Source organism: Hydractinia symbiolongicarpus, chromosome 5 (assembly GCF_029227915.1).
Source record: "Hydractinia symbiolongicarpus strain clone_291-10 chromosome 5, HSymV2.1, whole genome shotgun sequence".
Lineage (NCBI taxonomy): Eukaryota > Metazoa > Cnidaria > Hydrozoa > Anthoathecata > Hydractiniidae > Hydractinia > Hydractinia symbiolongicarpus.
Genome location: NC_079879.1, coordinates 11,180,948 through 11,202,455, shown reverse-complemented (window position 1 = coordinate 11,202,455; position 21,508 = coordinate 11,180,948). Strand labels below are relative to the sequence as shown.

Genomic DNA, 21,508 nt, shown 5'->3' with positions numbered 1-21,508 from the left:
GAAGGACTCGGGTTGATAACAGTGTTTCCAACAATGAAGTGGACATATCGTATAAATATCCGGAATAATAATTATAATGCAGGTTGTTCAATTCTTAGAAATACAACCGATATGAAAGTCTAACACCTGAACTCGTTCTAATTTTTCATATATGGTTTGTTTCTTTAAAAAATTAGTGCTATGACTCATATTTCTGATTTTATCGACAAATATATATGTTTGCCAAGTTTTCTTTTTACGATATACTACGAAGTCCTTCCTTCCGCAGAGAAATTTATCTAGAAAAATACTGAACATATAGTTAAAGGCCCTAGGAAATTTCAATTTTAAATGTTTTTTTAATTTTACATTAACGTTAAACTTTTAGAATAGTTTCATTGCGAGCGTATTTATTTATTAAGCAAAGAAAGACTAAATGAAAATCGAATTTACAGAGAAAAAATTATTTTTTGAGTCTTAGAATTTTGTTTAAATTTTTAATGTAGATGGGGTATGAGTAAATAAGCTATGTTGTCCATTAAACACGTAGCACCGAGGAGGCTGGACTTTTCGTCAACTAGAGTTGTTGTGCGTTCGAAGAACAGACAACAAATGCATGATGGGTAAGTAGCTTTGACACAAAACTCCTTTTTTTCATCCAAATTATATGAGTCATCAAGCCAAATGTGGCTTGATTACTTTTGCTTTTTCTAAACTTTTTTTGCAACATCTACCATTATGTGAATCGCGTTGCCATAGTTACGAGGGTGCTTTTAATTGTACAAAAATGTTGAATAAACTGACTGAAGAATATTTTAAATTTTAGATACGTTGGATATTCAGAATTGCACCACGGAGCGAAATTTCACCTCTTCATTGAGTTTGGTTTCAAATATGTCAGGAGATTTTGAACATATCGAGCGCGAGATGACGCGCGCGGAAAAGAAAACCAGCCGACCGAAAAAGATGTTTCGATCATTCATTTCACCTTTTTCGTGTAAGTTTATTGTTTTGTTTTTAAGAATGTCCATCTTGTATTCCTTGTCATTGGTGCTGATACTTAAAAGCTTGAACCTCATCTCCCATATTAACTTGCGTGTTCTATTTCGCAAAGTTCACTTCAACGTGGATAGATCCACGTCTGAGAGTTATTTAAATTTAGTCAGATGTAAGCTCGTGTTCTTTAAATTAAGAAGGATTACCTTGACATAGCTTTAAAGAGGCAGGATGTAACCAGGGGAGAAGAAAATAAAATATAAAGATGTTTTTGTTGTATAAAAAAAAAAACTCAATACTTTATTCTTTCATTTTTTGGTTAAATTCGCGAAATCAAATTTGCGCTCATTTTAAAAAAAAAAATTGACTGTTTGCAAAATCAAATTCCCACTAGTTATGCGTGAAATTAAACTCTTGCACTGAAAATTGATGCGATGAAAGAACTAAAACCCAAAATATTGCCATCCGCGAAATTAAATTCCTGTCAAAATAAACTTCATTTCCCATCCGCGAAATTAAATTCTTACGAACATGTGTCTCCTTAAGGAATTCTTATTTTTTGCCATTTATTTGTTGGGTAACCACCCTGAACTAAGTATTTACTACTAAATCTTTCATACGCTAAAATGATAATAAATTTTAATGGTTGGTGATGCTTACCATATTAATACTGTGTCACAGAATACGCTGAATTTGAAGTGAATTAACATGAAAATTTACGAACAAGAAGAAGCCTTTACTCAAATATTTATATGTGTAAAATTATTATTTCATGATAACTGCAAATTTATTTAGATCTAAAACGCAGTTGTTTTGAAAAGAAAGAACTTGAAACCTCCGAAATCTCATTAGATACTCGTAAGTTCTTGCAATGTTCAAACAATATCCCACTACTTCCTGTGATTCCTACATCAATATATTTTATGTTTGTAGCAAAACCGACGGTGGACGAACCTTGCGTGAGTAATCTTATTGTTCTTGGCATAGATGGTTTAGTGAGAGAAACTAATTTCACAAGAGAGGAGTTACAGAGAATGTATCGTGGCTTTAAAACGGTGCGTATAGTACTAAAGGTTGGTCTACACTGTAAAATAATTGATAAGCAAACACTCTTTGCAACACTTTAGGAAGGTTTCCTTAAAATCTCAAAAAAATGCAAAATTTGGCTTTGATTTTTCTCGTTACCGGCTACCTTGCACGGAATTTAACCAACGTTAGAAATCCAATCTCATAACATTTCTTTCTGCAACCCTCGTAAGTGAACACCAGGTATAAAAGGGTTCAACCTGCTATGTGGTTATACTTTGTTTTTGTTTATTTCAATCAAAACTACCCCGTCTTGTTTAATAATTGTGTCATCTCGTCATTCTAGGAGTGTCCATCAGGATTTATTGATCTGGAAACATTTCTCTGCATTCATAGCATGCTGTTTCCAGGAAGCGGTAAGCTACTTCCTCAACAAAAAGATCATATATTCTTGTTTGATAAATGTTTAATATTCATATGTAGTGAATGTTTTTTTCTTCTTTAGACCCCGCTTTGTATGGGAATCGTTTATTTAATTCGTTTGATAAACAAAAATCTGGAAAACTATCTTTCGAGGTACTAAATAGATTCTTCCTTTATGAGGTCTGGTCTCGTTTCCTCCCGCCTTTACTTATCTACCTTTTTCTATAATTATTCTGCAAAATTAATTTTTCAAACTTTCGTACATATCTAATTTAACAGATAAAAATTCATTTCATTTTCCGGGCAAATTAAATTTCACCAACAGATTTTCGCGTGACTTTTTTCTTGCGGGTGATGATTTTGTGTTTTTTCGCGGGAATTCAGTATCTCCAAATATAACAAAAATTAGTTGATGACAGGTTTTCCATCTAGTCGAAATAAAAATTACTTATTTTCTAAACTGCACGAAGTCAAATTACTGATGCTAAGTTAGATTCTAATAAAAAAAGTCAGTGTTTTTATTCAAATTACTCTTGCTAACGTACATATAGAGGTGCAACACTAAAATTCAAAAACGGTCACTCCACAGTCCCATATATTAACCCACCTTTTCTCTTTATTTAAAAAATTCACCTTACAACCCACTCCCCTTTATTACCCCCCTTCATTGATGGAAACTGGAATGAGTTTCAGTAGAAAATGAGAGAAAGTTAGATTTACTTTTTAATAAAAGTCTTTAAAACACTGAAGGAACACATACGTATTATGCAGGAAGTAGTTTCTGACGAAGAACCAGGAATTAATTTAAAGCAATGTGTTTAAAGGAAGGGTAGTGACACAATTTAACTGAAAAAATTGACCTACCCCCAACCCTCTCTCTCTCCTCTATTTCAGATCCACTTGTTATAAAGCCTTCTCTCTACAGTCAGGTTTGCCAAGAACAGGCAGTTTTAGTCGTCGCTTTTCTTAACAGTTAAAAAATGTTACTTATTTAGGGTTTTGTGTTAGCTTTGTCTCGGTGTTTGCACGGCACTTACGAAGATAAACTCCGCTGGGCATTCTCTTTGTATGATCTTGATGAGGACGGTTTTCTCGACAGAGAGGTAGGTACTAATGAATTTCGTCGTTGTATTTCTTAAACAATTTCATATTTTGGAACACTCCTTCCGTGTTTATTTGTTAGGATCTTCAGTTCATATTAAAAGGTATATTTGGTTTATCGAAATACGTCGAGGAAGGCGATGATGAAAATATCATTGCACGTGTGGAGAAACTATTTATGGTAACGTTCTTTTTACATAGCTGAGGTATTAATATTCTGTCCCCTACCAAAAATTTGTTAACCAATTTTTTTATTTAAAATTATTCTTTAAAAAGGAGATTTTTATTATTAATATAAATGTCCTACCTAGCATACTTTCGTTAATAAATTAGAAAGGTTAACCTAATGATCCCGAAGCTATCTGCAGCTGAGTTTTTATCATTCTGGAATAAGAAGATCAACTAAAAATTTTGGAAAATATTTGTGATTTTCTTTATTAAAGTTCTTTATTTATTTAGAAATAGTTTAATTACTATACGCTCTTGCTACAAAACCATTTAGGCTTTTTTTCGTTTTCGTTTTTGGGTTAAGTGCTCTGTGAAATTATCTTTCTTGATCCAGAGTTAAAAACTAGAAATTTTTGTCTAACTGCCGCCTTAATAAGTTAATGATTATGGCTAAATAGTTTAAAATGACCCCTAAAGTATAAAAATAATATACTGAATTTAAATATTGTTGAGCAAATAACACCAAAAATATACGCCAACCAAAACATCCTTAACAACTGGAATTTTAACAAAAAATGCTGACATCAACATAAATTATTACTGATAGTCATCATTTGAGGCATTTATCTGTACCAAGTTTTATGACTTACAGCCCTACACAAGTGAAGTTAGGGGGTAGCCCCCCCTCCCCCACTCACCTGGGACGCTCGCTTCCCTCTACACTCCCGACTTAAATAGGGTTAATAGTAGAAGTAAGTTATGTTGAAGATGAAAGAATTAGCGAAACCGTTTCAAAATTCCCATGGTTTTTCCATGGCTTAAGAATAAAGAATTACCAAATTCATGGCTTATTTATTTTTTAGTCTATGGATTTAAATAACGATGGCAAAATATCTGAGCACGAGTTTGTCTCCTGCTGTTTAAAGGTAAGAGAGCTTAACTAAAACCTGAAGCCTGGGTACGAGACTACTCTTAACCTCGTTTTTTTCGTAGAATAAGCAACTGTTAAAAACATTGTGCGAATATGATGAAGATGATGATATAGAGAACACTACATTTAATCAACGTCATCTAAGTTTGTCCGACGACGACTACGCAGATGCATCGTCGTCGTCATAGAAACGTGTCACTTGTGATGAAAACTGGCGTGAAGATTGGGTTTTGCGTCGCCTTCTGAGAGTTGGAAAGACTTGTTCTGTACCACAACCTTCTTCTCAGGGCTCTTTTTCAGCTTTTGATATTGGGATGACGTTCATGAAAGAAGGCCATCTCAATATCAAGAAGTGAAAAAGAGCCCTGGGAACGAGGTTGCTGTACCCACTAATTGGTGAACAAGAAAAAATTAACGAACGAATACGGAAGGAAAACAACAATGTGGTCAAAAAATGAAGCTTTAAAATGAAAAGAACTAAATTTCGCGGATGAGTAGGTTTATTTTTGATATTCGCAAAAATTTCATGGAAGGGTGAGTTGGAAAATAAAAGTGAAATTTTGAAATTTAATTTAAATTAATGAAATTAATAAAAATATATTTAAAATATATTAAAGATTATACGAAAACAAAATAAAATGTTCATGAACAAGAAATGTGTTTGCTCAGGAAGATACTTTTATCTGCACTGGAAAAGAACACAAAAATAAAATTCTCTTCTCGGATGATCCCTAAACCGTAAAATCCGCAAAAATTAGTTCCTTTATCTCATATAATTATATCTCATTGTCTCCGGTGGAAAGGCATGATAAAAATATTTGATGTAACATTATTTAACCCAGAAAGTTTATCTCAAAGACCTCTGGGATGTATTGTATTTTTCTGTCTGTGTATTTTTATCTTCATGTGCACCAAAATGCACCTACGAAAATGATTATAAAGCATCTCTTTAACAGCTCGTATATAAATATCCGTACTTTATCTCTCCGCAAACTGGTTGCGTCGCAGCTTCTTTTTGCAAGGAAATGATTTTTAGAAGAGTGATCCCAGTGAAGTTTTCCACGTGAAACAACGACTGGCCTCTATAAAATTAGCAATATTTAGTCTGTTTTCCCAAATTCCTACTAATAAGTTCCGTACGATTTTATTCTCGATTTTTTTTACTTCTACAGCCTCAAATTAGAAGATTTGAGCAACACATTCTCCGCTCAGGATCAATGTTGCTTGACACTTTTTGAGTTTTTGCTTTGTGTAACCAGATCCACATGTTTTTTTACTCGGCTAACCAATTGCTTAGCTATTTTAAAGGATTTGAGTCCAGGGTGCTTAGAAAAATGTTGCGTTGAAAAATGTGCAAACGTAAGGACGTTATAACGCGTGTAAAAAAGTTAAGCACAAAATTTCGTAGACGAAACCAGATCCATTTTAAAACAACTTTTATCTTTCATTGTGGTGTATATTTATAACAAAAAATTAAAAATTATTTATTTATTGGCAAGAGGGAGATTCCGGAGACGACTTCATGTATGTTGTCATCAAAACAAATTTTAGATGGGATCCTCCACAAAAATCAACTAAAAACTGATATTAGAGAGAAATCGAATCAATCTCATGTATTACTGGCAAATGGGTTGTTGTTGTTGTTGTTGTTTTTGGAATATTTTGGGTTTATGTAACATCACTTTAATTGCTTCATGAATTTCCACATATTGTATATTTTTTATAAACTTATATACTTCTCCAAAAATTCGGCATGTTTCATTCTATCTTTTAGAATCCTTTTTCAAACTGTTTTTTCTTTTGCAATTTTTCTGTGTAAATTCTTCAAGTTTTGTAGGCGGCGAACTTGAAATAGACGATGAAGTGTGCAAAGCAGACATTAGTTATCAAAAATGTCACCTTTCAAATATCCCTTGTTATTTAAGACTTATTTGTCACAGACCCACATGCATGTGGAAATAATTTTTTTCATCTTTTACGTACCACTATCCAGATTTTAACTTACAAAGACATAAAAGATGAAAAGCTTAAATGAATTATTTCGAGCAAGTGACAAAGCAAGTGATATTAGCTTGAACTATCTTCACCGATTGGAATCTCCACAAAAAAAAATCCTCGTACAAAATAAAACAAACTTAAAAGTTTCTTTTGACGTCATGATGGTAAATATAAAACTTCTAAGCGATACCAAACTCTCTCACAAAAAAAAAACGTTTCTAAAATATACAATCTTCCAGTTTTTATTTTTATTTTGCTAGTGAAAATTTTTATGAAGCAATATAAAGGTCCGTACACAATTTGGGTTTTGAATGAAAAAATAACTCTGCTAGTATGTTACATAGCTTCCATCCGAAACATGTAACATTTCCTTCTTAATATTGTTTTTGTTTTGCTGCTTTTCAAATCCTAATTCTCTCCTTTTCTCAGTTTTAGCATCATTTAGTTTCAGATCCCAAACATAAAAAAAGTTTATCAATTTCCATACTTTCTGTGCAAAAAAATGCACTTTTGTTTATCTCCTTCCTCTCCCTCCTGCCAAAATTTTATATATTTTTTATTTTTTTGTTATTTTTTTTGTTTTCTTCTTTTTGTTGATTTTTTTTATTTTTATATTTTTTTTATATTTTTTTACTTTTTTAAATAAAAAAGCAACGCGAACGTCGCTTAAAACTTCAAATTGTTGGGAAGCAGCCCATCAATGCTCTTCCCTCTCTCCAAATTCTTTTCCATATCAATCAAGGTGTTAACTCCGTCAATGACTTGTTGGACTAACTGAACCTGAAATAAAAAATCAAAAAAATCTACCAATCAATAAATAAATATTAAAAACAATTGTAGCTATGTGATATTCCATTAGACCAAACAACAAATTAGATCAACATAAATTTAAAGTCAATTATTGTCGTCTAATCGGAAAAAATTTAGCAAGCACTAACTGAAATAATAATACTCCCTTTTTTATATAAAAGTAAACAGAAAATATCCAAGATTGAAAATATCCTTCTTTGTTTTTGAAGGAGAAAGGAAAGCAAATTAAGAAAAGTCCGTAAAATTTGACTAAGCTAAAATTTGGTCAGTTTTTAATAACGTTTTGTACCAGTAAGGTAACTTTTACGCAGCTATCTACCTACTTCAGAAAATCCAAGTCGGTCCAGATTAGAAATATCGAAAGTGCCTCCAGTAGCGGCTGTGTCGACACCTCCGGTTCCTCTCTTTTGTAAACGGAATGATTCCAAAATGGCATCAAAACGTTTATCTTTTGATAGTTTAGGCAATTTCACATGAACACCTGATGAAACAAGATTTTAAAATAAATTAAGGCGCGTCATTCAGCTAGAATTATTTAAAAAGAGGTATTAACATATTAAATAAAAAGTCGATAGCTAGAATAATAATAAGTCGAAAAATAACGAAGACTTACCTGCTCTTAAACCAGTTCCCAAATTTGATGGGCAAGTAAGTATGTAGCCCAAATGTTCATTCCACATAAAACCATGACCATTGTTTGAAATATGGTTCTCAACCTCCTTCAACCCACGACAGAATCTTTCAAAAACATTCTTCATGTTTCCTCCTAAAAATAACACATTCGAATAGTAAGTTGAACATTCGAAATCAAAGTTCGAATCCTGTTTTCATAGTCAAAAAAGTTACCTTTCTCCATTGAGATAATTCTTGAGTGATCTTCTTCATTTACCCAAATCAAAAAGTTCTTCTCCTTGTTGTGGAAAATTCCACGAGCATCAGGCCAGTCACGCGCCATCCCTGCACAGGTTAGCAGGGGAGACACTGGCTTATCAAACAAGAAATGGTCATCAATCAATTGTTGTTGTTCTGCATCTGTCATACCATTCAGCGGATAGTATGTCCCAGAAAGATCACCTATGAAGTCAAATCAAAATCAAAATAACATATCAAAAAAATAATGATGTCATGATTATTTATCACGATAGGAAATGTGACATACCTGTCAGCGAATTTAGTGCACTGGTTAAAATGTGCTCAACACTTCTTCTCTCAGCTCTTGTACAAGATGGCGGTAGGCTGTGGTTTTTAATGCTTCTTCCAGTACGCACTCTTGATGATAAAACATAATTCTCATCAAGCATACCGTTTCTAATCTTCGATGCATTAAGATCAGTAATATGCTTGTCTGTCTTCTTGTATCCGTTATGTCTTTCTTCAATGATGGGGTCAAGCAATTCAGCAAAAACACTGTACGTCTCCTCATCTCCAGCGACAACGCCGACTGTTGTAATAAAGGGATGACCTGGGTTATCAACTCCGGTTTGGATGGCTTGATCCAAAGTAAACCCAGATGGCGTTGACTAAACAGAAAGGATGACACAAATGAAAAAGAACACATTGCATTGTATTTGTTTTTTTCTTTTGCAATGCGATGTCATCAGATGTAAAAGATTTTCGTTGCTTGAGAACAAGAAACGCTGATCGATATGAAGTATAAAAGGGATCATTGGAAAGTAAACAAAAGGTGATTTCATTTTATACTTACAAGATCTCTTAGCTTCGCATACAATTGAGGTGTAAGATGATTTGCCAAACAATTGTTGTGTTTGGTCAAATCAGGGTAGTCATTCAAAGGCATGAATTTTCTGTACGCGGAACGAATGGCTTGTTTGCAGCTGTTCTCAGCAGGTGCTTGGTAGATGGAATAACCAGTAGCGGCGGCAATAGCACCTACACCAAGAGCAATCTGCTTTTTGTTGATAGCATTAGCGAATCGTCGTGCAAATAATCCGAATCCCATTGCGATAGTTGTCGACAGTTCCTCTTTTCCTTTCCTTTCAGCTGTTGTTGGTTGGAGTAGTTTCAGTGAACTAATGATTATTTCTTACAGTGCGCCTGCTTTTATAGATTTTCTGCCTTATTTATCTATCCAGTGAAATAATCCTATTTGACGTCATAAAAAATCGACTGAACTGGCATTTTTTCATGTTTTAAATCCATTGAAATGATATACGTCATGGAAAAGAGAATTTGACGTCTGATTTTTTTTATAAAAATTTCAAATTATGATTTTTCAACTTTTTGAGAAAATTGAATAAAAAATTGAAATTTCTTTCTAAAGCTCATATGGGGACATTTGTCACAAAATTTCACACAGGAAACTCTAAATATGTTGTTTCTCTTTTATTTATGTACAAAGTTGATTGATTTCCTGTCAAAAAAATTCTTATTATATTGTTTAAAAATAGTTGAGGCCTTTCAAAACATAAAACAAGTGTTAGAAATTCTCAAAATCTTTGATGAAAAGAAGTTGAACATTTTTTTGCATACTTCGATTGTACAAGCATTCGAATTTGTTTCAAAACATTCGAAAGTTGATAATTTACGGCATAAACGTAGTTGAAAAATGCTTTTGATTGAAAAAGTGGGGGATCTAAAAAAAAAACATTTAGGTTTGTTATTTATTTCTATTTCTATAAAAGTATTAAAAACCTTTTTACATAAAAGTTTATTTATGATATATGATGTCTTTTTGATGTATTTAAATCGCCGTCATCATTCACAACAACGCGATTGCTTCGGCTGGCAGTTCTTCTTTTAACGTTATTCAACATGCCCTCTGCATCGCTCATTTCCTTCTCAACCTTTTCCTGAATTTGCTCGTTCATACTTTCAGTAAGAAGAGCTCCCTTTTTACCAAAATCTTGAGGCCTGTCTTTCTGCTCCTCTCCAATAACTTTGCGTTTTGTGCTGTTTTCGTCTCTCCCTGCGAGTATATTTCTTCGGGACAACTCCAGTTCATCTTCGTTTATTATATTAGAATCCTTTCTTCTTTTAGTCAACTTCACAATCACATCTTGGTGAGCTGGTGTTAAAATTTTTCGTCCTTTTAAATGCTTGCTAGCTTGATGAGACCTCTGTTCACCTGCAGATTGCTTCATTCCTTCGTATCTTTCATTTCTTAATTTCATTTCTTCATCTTCTTGTTTCTTCTCCATTTCTTCATACTTTATTTCAGCTTGTTTGATCTCATTTTGAAAAGCTTGATCATACGCTTTCTTTTTGTGAGCCAAAATTCTTTCTTTTGTTTCTGCGTCTTGGTAAGGTTGAAATTCTTCTGTAGGGTTTAAATCTGGTGTCGGAGCGCTTTGAGGTGCATTGACTTTATTTGGAGCATTGTCTGGCAATGCATAATTCTCGTTTGGTATGTTACCTGTTTGCATACCTATATGCTGTCCAGTTATTTCTTCGATGAAGTTCCCTTTCTGCAAACCAATATCCTCTTGAGGATTTTCAGTCACGAAACCTTTGAGTTGTTGCAAAACCTCTTTTTGTTCGTTTATAGGGATATTATCTTCTTTTGGTATTTCCATGTTTTCAAGATCTGGAGGTACCACTTCTGTTTTTGGTGCAGACAACTTTTCTCCCATCATGCTGCTCATTTCTTCAACTTCAGATTCTGACCATTGGTCATTGTTATCTCCATACTGTGGAACTGTGAATGCATTAGGGTTGGTTGCTGATTTGTATAATGCTTCTGTGGAATCAAGGTTTGAGTCAAAATTTTGATATTCTCCATCAAAAGGTATGTTTAATCTCTTGTCACCAACAACCGGATGTTCCGTTTTCTTTAAATGCTTAAAAAAGGTTTTCGGGTGAAAGCTGTGTTTGCCAATTCCTTTTGTTTTCTTTCCGTTTTTTATCCCTTTACTTGCACCCGAGGCGTCAGTTTTTAGATGCCGTCTGTTTTTGTTCTTACTCGTGGCCTCTTTCGATTTTTTCATCATTGGAACGCTACCCTTTGTAGTCGTTAAAATGTTACTAGGCGCTTTTGCAATTTTACCTTTTTTTAACAATAAAGATGCAGAATCATCTTGAATATTAGGATATCCTCCAACTTTAAGTTCTAGCTCATTTCGACGTTGTTTATATGTTTTTTTTGTTCCAATTTCATCTCTTTTTCTCGCGTTGGTGTCTACGTACAGATCGTTCTGTTCAGGAGACGTGGTTTTCTTAACATTTTCTTCATTGTTGTCAGCTGAAGCTTGATGAGAATTCTCAATATTTTTATTTACATCCAAATCAAAATTTTCTTTCGTAGCAGCTTGCTCAAACAAGCTGTCGTTGAATAATCTTTGGATGACTGTTTTATCATGCAAAAGTTTGCCAGAGTTTCCATCCGTTAGCTTTACTTTCTCCTTAACTCCTTCACTTTCACTCATTTCGTTTTTCTTTTCGGAGATGTTAGGTAAAGGTGGCTCCTTTTTTATTTGAGTATCGCTCCCTAACAAATTTGTGTTCTCCTGGAAGTCCATCGTCAATGTTTTTCCGGTGATGGTACTTGCAATATTGTGATTGATATTGGATGATGTTGTATCGCTGCCATCTTGTTCCTCCTCGTCAATATCATCTCCACTTCCGTCCTCGTCCTCATCAGCGTCCCCATCACCATCAGCCTCATCATCTCCTTCTTCTTCATCTCCACTCATATCATCTCCTGAACCTACCTCAGAGTGACTGAAATCTTTGATTGCTTTCCCAGTGTCCTCATTGTCTTTCTTATATTTTTTACTCGACTGATCAGCTGCTTGTTCGGTTGACTTGGTAGACTCTTCCACTCCTTTGTCGACCTTTTCTGGTGCCTTCTGTTCGCTTTTGCTTGGGAGTTGAAAGCCATCACCTGACTCAGTTTTATCCTTTATAATAATTTGTAATGTTTTATCTTCAAATTTATTTTTGGATTTAGCGTTGCCAAGGTTTATACTGATCTCTCTTACAGGTGTATTTTTTGCTGTTGTCGCTGTTGTTGTTGTTGACGTTGATGTCGTTGTTGATGACGTCGTCGTCGTCGCTTCTGTTGTTGCTTCTGTTGTTGTTGTTGTTGCTGGCGAGGGTGTTGTCGTCTGTTCCGTTTTTTCATGATAATGGTTTTCGCTCTGCATTTTAAAGTTTTCATAATTCTCATTTTTGAGTTTTTCTCGATTTTTCTTTTCACTCCTCATTTTTTGGGAGGAATCGTTTTGTTCTATTTGGTTTCCACTTTCTTCGGCTGCGTATTTTTTCGTATCATTCTCGGTTTTATCCTTAGTTACGTTTTCTTTTTGTATATTTTCACTTAAAGTGTCAGCATTTTTGTTGTTGTCGTCATTTTTTTCACTTTGAGCATCATTCAACTGCATAAAATCGTCTTGCTCTATCTTGTGCGTGTCACTCTCCTTTTCATTCATTTTCTTTTGATACTTCGTTTTATTTTTTAACGTTTTAACTAGTTGTACTAACAATTTCTTTGCTTTTTCATGTAATTCCTGTGTTTTATTACGAACAGGAAGTGCTTCTTTGGCAACCTGAAGTTCTTTCAAACCTTGTCGAATCGATTTTGTCTTTTTCTTGTTTTTCGACTCGCCGTTTCTTACGTGTATTTCGACATGAACATTGTACTCGCCATTATCACTCGATCCTTGTTCGTCTACATCATCACTTTGAGTGTCATCGGCTTCTGCTAATGCGTCAACATCGCCAGATACCTCGCTTGCATCATGCTCATCTGAAAAAAGATTATTTACTTCAGTGTTTTAGTTTGTGTAACATTTCAGAAAATTAAAAATGACTTTTATTTTGCTGATATATATCAGAAAACAATAATTTTTGTTATATTTATGTGGCTACATTAAATGTATATATGTTTTTTTCTAAGTCGTTCCCAGGACAGTAAAGAACTTTGAGTATTTAATTTAGATATATATTTCAACATTTTATACTGGATCCTTATGATACAATTTGTAACAAAGTAAGAATGTACAAATTTCTTTTCATACTTAGACCTAATTTACATAAATCAATTTTCTATTTTCGTGTTTTTAAATCAACTCTAGTAAAACCAATCAAATCACGAGATATTGGCATTTCACAAATAAAAAACTAATTCCTTGCAGAAATCCAACATTACATTTCCATTGTACAAATGAATTTTATTTCTCACCTAGACATAAAATGGAATGTCCAGCGCTCAACACAATCAACACCAGAAAAAGGCTACGAGGCGCCATTATTGAAATACGAAACAGCAACAACAACCACTGGCAGTGAGCCGATGTGGATTCACATATTTGTTAACAGACCACACGAGCTGTGAACAGTGTTTTAATAGCAGACTGTTTTTCGAAAGAAAAAACTCATGTTTAACACGGTTTGTGATTAAAACGATAAGCAAATATGTCACGTGGTACAAAATCATGCCGAATTTCACAGCAGTATAAAAATTCATGGTGAGTGTGATCACAGAGTTGCATTTCGACTTTTAAAATATGATGTAATGACTTTTTTTTATTAAAAATATATAAAGCTTATGGACTGTGTAAACATTAAATATATTTGTCTTCATTGTAAAAAATATATTTTCTACCACTCTTCAACAAAGCTGTTTGAGCTAAAGGGCGTTTTCTATTCGCGTAATCATTAATCTCATTGGTTGATTCTAGGATAGATTAAAAAAAACGATTGCAAGAACATTACGTAATCACAAGTGAAATTAAAGCAAACGCTTGATGGGGAAAAAAGTTAAAAGTTTCTTAATTTCGCACGAAAACATAATGGCAGACGATAGGTGAGCTGGAAAAACAACTGCCTGACCCAAATCTTTTCTTTTTCTTAGCAATCATTTTCTTTATAATTCTCCTCTTACAAACGTATATAAATTACTCTTAAGAATTTGCCCTATTTTTTAACGAATAAAAGTGCAACAGGCTCATGGCACACATGAACCTTCAGTTCGACTTTGTGAATTTTTAAGTTGAAAGCAAATATGAAAAATCCTAACGCAAATAACCGGGGAACACTACTGGTGACGAAATCGAAGACGTATGGGCTTGGACTCGTAATGAACACCTTTAATCTATCAAAAAGCGGTTAACAAGCTCCTTGTTTTGGGAATTGGGATACAATATAAAACAAAACTTTTACAAGAATTTCTTTATGTGACCCAATGTAATGCACGTCTCCTATAGATAGTTCAGTTGTTCTTTCATAAACGCCAGCTATTAGAGATGTCTGCTACATAAAGGTTTTGCCGTAAAAGTATCATTGTAAAAATACCGTTGTAGATGTTTCCTATAAAGAGTGTCTGCTATAAGGAGATTTCGCTGTATACATTTGACAGATAAAGTTATTTTTCTCAATTTTTGTAAGCCCCTCTCATTAACCGCACTTAGTTTATTTGAGAACACGATATTTTAGCGAGGTAGATATAAGTCCAGGACTTATAAATACCTCGCTAAAATACCGTTTTTTACCCATTCTTTTGTTAATAGCACTGAGCAAGAAGTTGTTTTTCATTTTAACAGATGAACAAGAAAATGTTTTGTTGCATGGAATTTTACACGCGGTTTAGTTTTAACGCTACAACACAGGCGCAAGTGAAACGGACAGTGTAAACCCTAGGCACAAAAGATTTATTGCTACTTATTATTATATAGACTAGTCGATAAGGCCGGTTGAGAAATCCACCTAGGCAGAAAAACAATGGAAAATAGGTTGCTTTAGATGGCTTGCTGACGTCAATAGATCTTAAACGAAACCGGTCAAACAGGTTTCGTCAGATTTTTAAGCTTACTGGATGTTTTGAAAACCAGTTTGACGTGATATAGCTCACTGGATTGGTAAATTCAAAAGATACGCATTATAGTCACCATGGAGATGTCTAAAATTATCAACGTGCAGACTATACGTCAAATGTATATGACGTAACATAACATAAATCAATTTGACGACTTTTTAAGATTATTAACTCGTTTTAAAACACATAAAAATTATACCGCGCGTTGTTGAAATTCAATGCTAAGTGAACGAGCTGACAAATAAATATACGTTTAACCCCGTCCCTAGGACTTTTTTCTTTTTGGGGGTCCTGTAAATGTGGTTGGTATGACCAAATAAACCACATCTTCATCTCTATTTTGATGTTAAACTGATTTTACGTAACTTAGTTACCAGGTGATAAAAAGCTTTAGGAACGAGTTGAAACAACTTTGAAGTTGAATATTAAATCAATGAGGTTTACATTTTTAAACCACCTTCTAAATTATTTAACAATGTTAGGTAAGTAAAGTAAAATTTTGTAACGAAAAACTAAAGTTGAGTCCTGTTTTTTCGAACTCCTCTTGTGGGCCCTTTAACTAGCATTAAAAAAGCTATACCCAAATTTTTTAAATTCGATTTTTCCAAGTTCCCGATTTTTCATACAAATTTTTAAGCCTCAAAAACCTAAAAAACCCGAGATTTCGATTAATTTGCTAGGCCATTATAAAAAACATTAAAAAAACAAAGTGTAATTACAAGCTATTCCTTAAAATAAGTAAGAAAAACATCTTACTATATTTCTCGTTTCCTTCGGAGTTCCAAAAATCGGGGTATTATTATAGTTTATTACAACCTCGATCCCGGTATGTTGGCTTTTTTTTCTGTACAGAGCTAATAAGTCGCTAACTGGGCAAGTAACTGGCTAGCTTATTTCGTCGATATGTTTTAAGTTTGAATAAATTCACGTGCTAAATATCTATTCATTTGATACAAAATTTCTATCACTGCTGTTTGCATCGCCATATTTGTTTACATTCCTAGGATGAATACAACTACCATAACGCAATGCGACTTCCGAAAATTACGACACCGACGAATTAACCAAGAAGTGATTTTCCAATGGAATTTTTTTGTTTGTAAAAAACAGAACATCGATAATGCATATCTGACTCCAAAAATTGCAATGTTTGTAACATTACTTCATTTGGGTAAGTGGTTATCATGTTTTAACAGCTGTCGTAGCTAAAACAGGAGATTTAAATGCACCAAAACATTTTCAAGAAGGTCCGTGATGTCCTGTCCCATTTCCCCTAATCGGCTGGGTTTTTAAATAAACCGTATTTGCTAATTTGCATATAGCTTTTTTACTATGAACTCGTGTGTTAATTTTTTATACCAAGTGTGTTAATTCTTTTTACTAAGTTAACAGTGTTTAGAACTCAAACAGACATTCGAAGTTTAATTCAATTTAGAAAAACCTATGACACTCCCTTCCAATCAAAATATGCTGAACCCCGGAACAAAAAAGGTGAAGAAGTTGACCTAGGAAGATATAATTTAAAAATAAAAGATGGTAGAAGTTTTCGCAATTAACAAACAAATTTAATTTCGATTGAGCCTAAAAATAGGCCAAAACCATCAAACTATAGGCAAAATATGTATGTATGTATGGTCACTCTCAGCGTGAGATAGCTTTGTTTTTTCACGACATCTTTTATGAATAAGCACGTCAGTAATATTTAATATGCATTCAGAAAATATAAAAATTTAAAAAAATGTACTTACTATTCTCTTAAAAAAAGACGAAAGAAAGTGCTTTTTTTCCACAAAATCTTTTTAAAAGTCGAGATTTGTACGTTTTAAGAAACGCAATGTAAGACAAAAAGGTGTTGTCATTACTATTGACCTGCCAAATGAGGCGCCAAAATAAAAAAATCCAGCTACGTTTGAAAAGTAATTTTACCACAACTTTTGATTTTTTATTCATATCGCGTAACAACACAAAATTCAACAATACATTTAAGAATAAAATATCATTTGCAAGTTGAGAAAGGAAGAGAAGGAACGGAGATAATTTTTATAACAAAAATGCCATATAAACTTGTGAAGATCAGGCATTCCGATCGAAAAAGGCGGGAACCAAACTTTTACATAGAAGAAAGAAACCATCGTCGACAAAAAATTTCTCCACGTGTGAAATATATTCTGGACACCGACAACTATTTTGAAACACGGCCGACGCAAAGAAAGTCGAATTATGTTTATGAAATTGACGACGATGTCGGATATGTCGCTAGTACTAAAAGAAGTCGGAATAAAAAAAGACGACCTGAAAAAGTAGTCTACCATTTTGATGATATTGGTCTCGACAATTACGTGAAGTCAAATGCATATTACGATGATAATTATGACAACGATGTTGGATATATAGCTGCTACTAGAAGAAGTCGAAGTAAAGAGAGACGACCTGGAAAAGAAGTATACTATATTGATGATTTTGATGTCGACAATTACGGGAAATCAAATGCATATTACGATGATAATTACGAATCATACAAACATTACCCCGAAACACCCATGTACGTAACAACAGATAGAGGATCTAATCTTATGCGGTCATCACACGACATCAAATTCGACTCCGCGGAAAAGTCAGGCACGACCAAAACAACCAAGGGCTGGAATTTGCCAGCAATTCCCGGTACCAGCAAAACAACAGAGCATTTTTCCGCTGGGGAGACATCGGATAAAACCGTCGTTAAAATATACAATGCCGACACATTTCCGTCAGATTCAAATATGACGGTGATTAGCCAATATCCAACGCCGCGTCAAAATAAAAAATCAGACAGAAATAAAACAGAAGAAATCTATTCAGAAATACAGCCGTCATACTCCAGTGAGCATACAAGCATTTATTCTCAGATTTACCAAAAGGATCGCAAAATGTCCACCACTCAAAAGTCTGGACACTCATTTTCTTATACCAAAGAACAAATTGACAAAACATATGAACCACTGGAAAATAAAACTGTTACCGCTCCTCAAACCTATACACAGAACACTGGAACCAATTTTGGTAAAAACAGTGTGGATATTGAAAACATCTCTCAAAGCAATAAAAGCGCGACTTCCAGTTTTATTTCTTCGGATGGAGAAGCACCAAATAACACGCGTATAAAAGGTCCAATAAAAGATGCTGTTGCACTTCCGGTTGCTTTCACAGAGGAGGTCGACGAGACAGCAGAGACCATATCATCTTCACCAGCAACAGCAACAACACCAGCAACAGAAACAACAGCATCAAAAACAACAACAACAACGACAACAGGAAAAGGAAAAAAGAGAGTATCAATTAAACCTCCACACATGGACGATGAACAACCAAGCAATCCCAAAGAAGAAGATTATGCCGCCATGTTGGATGAATTATTAAAAGAAAATAGCGAAGACATACCTGAAAAAGTGAAACCTAGGGAACGAAAGAGAGCAAACACATTTTCTGATGTTGTTAATGAGGTTATCGAGCCAACTGTTGTGCAAACCAACATTCAGAAGGATGAAACAGATCACTGGGAGGAACAGGATACAGGTTTAATCGCGTATTTAAAAAATCGACGACCAACTTTACATGATTGGTTAGCAGACGCGAAGAATGTCCGACGTCGCCAATCTGGTAATCCGGCACATTTGAGTGACGCCGAACAAGCCGAACAAGAAAGCGCGTGGAATAAGCTCCGCGACATTGTGATGAAAAAGAAGAAAGATGATGACGAAAATAAAGTTGGTCGTGTCGTCACAGCTGCAGTAAAACAAAATGGTAGTAATCCAGATATACCGTCTGCAGCAAAAAGTGGTGAAGTTGGTACAAAAGCCAAGATAACAGCAGAAGACATAGACAATCTTGAATTATCTAAAGGTATGTAACTTTGTCAATCGACCCTTACTTTCCGCATAATGTCGGAAAGATTTTAAAGTTACACAAAGACTGATAATTTTTTCATGTAAAATACCTAACAATCCAGGGATGGCGTCATGCATAATAAGTAATAAGTCCAGAATCTTAAAACCAATAAAGGTTTTTCGAAAAAATAAAAAGATTCGACTTTCAACTTTCCAAGCTCTTTCATATGAAACAAACTTGTTTTTAAGTGGATGTTAAGTTTCAATTTCAGACTATTGTAACCGTAACCCTATTAGGTTTTGCTTTGTTGCATGGCTATCACACTTTTGAGTTTTCATTTTTACTATTAGAAACCTACATGTCAAATTTTGAGGTCCCATACCTCTCAGAGCCTTAGATATAAGCCATTGCTCGAAACTACCCTACCCTTCTTATAATCAAATTTTATCCCATTTTTTTTATTTATCCCATTAAGGGAAATCATGTAGATTTTGGACACGTAATTAATCCGATTTCCCGATTTTACCCAATAATCGTAAAATAAAAGTTGGAAATATAAAATTTCATGCTATATCACTTTTTTATTTGCTGACTTACAGCTTTTTAAGGCTGATTTATGTCTTAAAATATTTAACATTAAAATTCTTGAAAGAAGAAAGCATGACACGCGATGTGCTCCTACGTTTTAAGCATTACACATGACCCCTAACGCATATTAGGTTAAGGAAGTTGCAAATCTGACTTCCCTTGCTAATCATCGAAGGTGAGACTTTTTTAATTACTTGTTTAGAAGACATAGCAGCAATTGAGAATTGTCCTATCTGGTTGGCTTGGTTGGGTGAATGGATTGACGAAGAAGCTAAAAACTGTGATTGGGGAAGATGGTTATCTGGCAAGAGAAGAGAAACAGATTTAGAAATAAAAGAACGAATCATGCTACGAACACTGTACCCTACACCGACATATCAAGATGGACTTGTGAGTAAAATGATCAACTCTTGTTCTTTATGGTAGTCAGGATACACAGTATAATTTTTTTACCACCGGGACATCGGAATAGTTAAGGTGGAAAAATTACGCTTGGTCCTCGAACGACTTTTCTGCGGTCAGAATACTGACTGCGCTGTTTGATTGGATAATTCTATTGTTCTTCGCTCACGTGGTCAATATAGGGAAATCCTTTGGTTTGAGCGCGAATGATCTCGCTCACCCAAACAAATATAATTATTTCTTGCATTTTTTAAGAGGGTAAGATGTGACCACGCTGACTTTGTGCTTATTGGTTGATTGTATTGTGAGGTTTGCTATAGGGTGGACAAAATTAAAATTGCTAGTGTGATTTTTCTTCCCGTCAGGAAATCGAAGAAATAAGGTGTTAAACTCAATTTTACATCCTCAGACCTCTGGAAAAAATACAGTGTGTTAAAAGAGTCGAAAAGAGCGCTCCTTGCGTGGTAAGACAAATAAGATAAAGAACAGATATATAAATATAAATCCAAATTGACTGTTATATCTATGCTTAGATTTGTAGTTACTGCAGCTGGGGGTGGTTTTCATACGAAATTAAGGTGTATTTTCACGAGGCATAAGCTTAAAGCCAAATTGTAAACTTGTAAATGCAGTGATAGTGCACCATGTGTATAACAAAGTTTGTTTTTGTGTGGAAAAATTTGAAAAACATATCCTGCGTAGTTATATTCAGCGTATAAATTTTTCGATTAATTTATTTATATATATATATATATTTTAGATTGGGTTTCATGAAGAAGTATGTTTGGACAAAATGGTACAAGTAGAAAATAGTCAACCATGTTTTGTGGCGCGAAATTTTGAAGATCTACATCACCGACCAACTGATCTTGAGATAACAGAGTCAAGGGTTGATAAAAATAAACCAGCCCCAAAATCTGGCGGTTATGTTAAGATTTATTGTAATGAACATAAAAAATATGAAAATGAAGGTCACGAGTAAGATTGAAAAAAAAAAAACAGATGAAGAATATACTTCACTTGATCTTGTCGCCGACATTTACTTGCAACGCGACGTTAAAATGTTGGCGTCACGTGTTTGTCCACTTTCATTTAAATGTAAACTTATGTAATTATAATTTAGGAGCTTCATGTAGTTAGTTTGTTGATAAATGTTATGGTAAATATACAGGACTTTTTGTGCGCCTATAAATCAGAAGGATTTTCCCTTTCCCCATAACTTCTGATAAGCTTTTAAATGAAATCTAAAATAGTAGCTACAGTTAATATGTAACGAAAAGAACAAAATGGTTGTAATGCTTTTTGCGTGGCGTCATCAGAAACTGATTAAAATTTGACAGAAATACAACTGTCTGCTTAAAATTCAATTACTTTAGTTCCAAAACGTAATTTTTCATTCTGATAGATAAAAAAAAGTTATTTAACATCAACCTCCTCCCCAGGTTATC

The 21,508-nt window shown here is 34.1% G+C and overlaps 4 protein-coding genes across 4 annotated transcripts; 2 read left to right on the top strand and 2 right to left on the bottom strand.

The window, feature by feature from the left end:
- Positions 1–331: 331 nt before the first annotated feature.
- LOC130646276 (frequenin-1-like) lies at positions 332–5,154 on the top strand. Its single transcript, XM_057452452.1, has 10 exons — positions 332–602; positions 806–976; positions 1,771–1,833; positions 1,909–2,030; positions 2,348–2,417; positions 2,507–2,577; positions 3,420–3,527; positions 3,608–3,706; positions 4,557–4,619; positions 4,687–5,154. Exons 1-10 carry the CDS (start codon positions 596–598, stop codon positions 4,810–4,812), a joined length of 900 nt encoding a protein of 299 aa, XP_057308435.1. The 5' UTR covers positions 332–595; the 3' UTR covers positions 4,813–5,154.
- A 944-nt stretch (positions 5,155–6,098) lies between these two features.
- On the bottom strand, positions 6,099–9,587 carry LOC130644762 (creatine kinase, testis isozyme-like). Its single transcript, XM_057450489.1, has 6 exons — positions 9,138–9,587; positions 8,592–8,952; positions 8,279–8,506; positions 8,046–8,198; positions 7,756–7,913; positions 6,099–7,402 (listed from the first exon to the last, which is right to left on the bottom strand). Exons 1-6 carry the CDS (start codon positions 9,390–9,392, stop codon positions 7,289–7,291), a joined length of 1,269 nt encoding a protein of 422 aa, XP_057306472.1. The 5' UTR covers positions 9,393–9,587; the 3' UTR covers positions 6,099–7,288.
- Positions 9,588–10,045: 458 nt separating this feature from the next.
- LOC130644756 (myb-like protein X) lies at positions 10,046–13,932 on the bottom strand. Its single transcript, XM_057450480.1, has 2 exons — positions 13,572–13,932; positions 10,046–13,136 (listed from the first exon to the last, which is right to left on the bottom strand). Exons 1-2 carry the CDS (start codon positions 13,636–13,638, stop codon positions 10,105–10,107), a joined length of 3,099 nt encoding a protein of 1,032 aa, XP_057306463.1. The 5' UTR covers positions 13,639–13,932; the 3' UTR covers positions 10,046–10,104.
- Positions 13,933–17,218: 3,286 nt separating this feature from the next.
- Positions 17,219–21,407, top strand: LOC130644758 (uncharacterized). Its single transcript, XM_057450484.1, has 3 exons — positions 17,219–19,085; positions 19,861–20,048; positions 20,821–21,407. The coding sequence occupies exons 1-3, from the start codon at positions 17,255–17,257 to the stop codon at positions 21,040–21,042; spliced, it is 2,241 nt and encodes a 746-aa protein (XP_057306467.1). The 5' UTR covers positions 17,219–17,254; the 3' UTR covers positions 21,043–21,407.
- Positions 21,408–21,508: the final 101 nt, after the last annotated feature.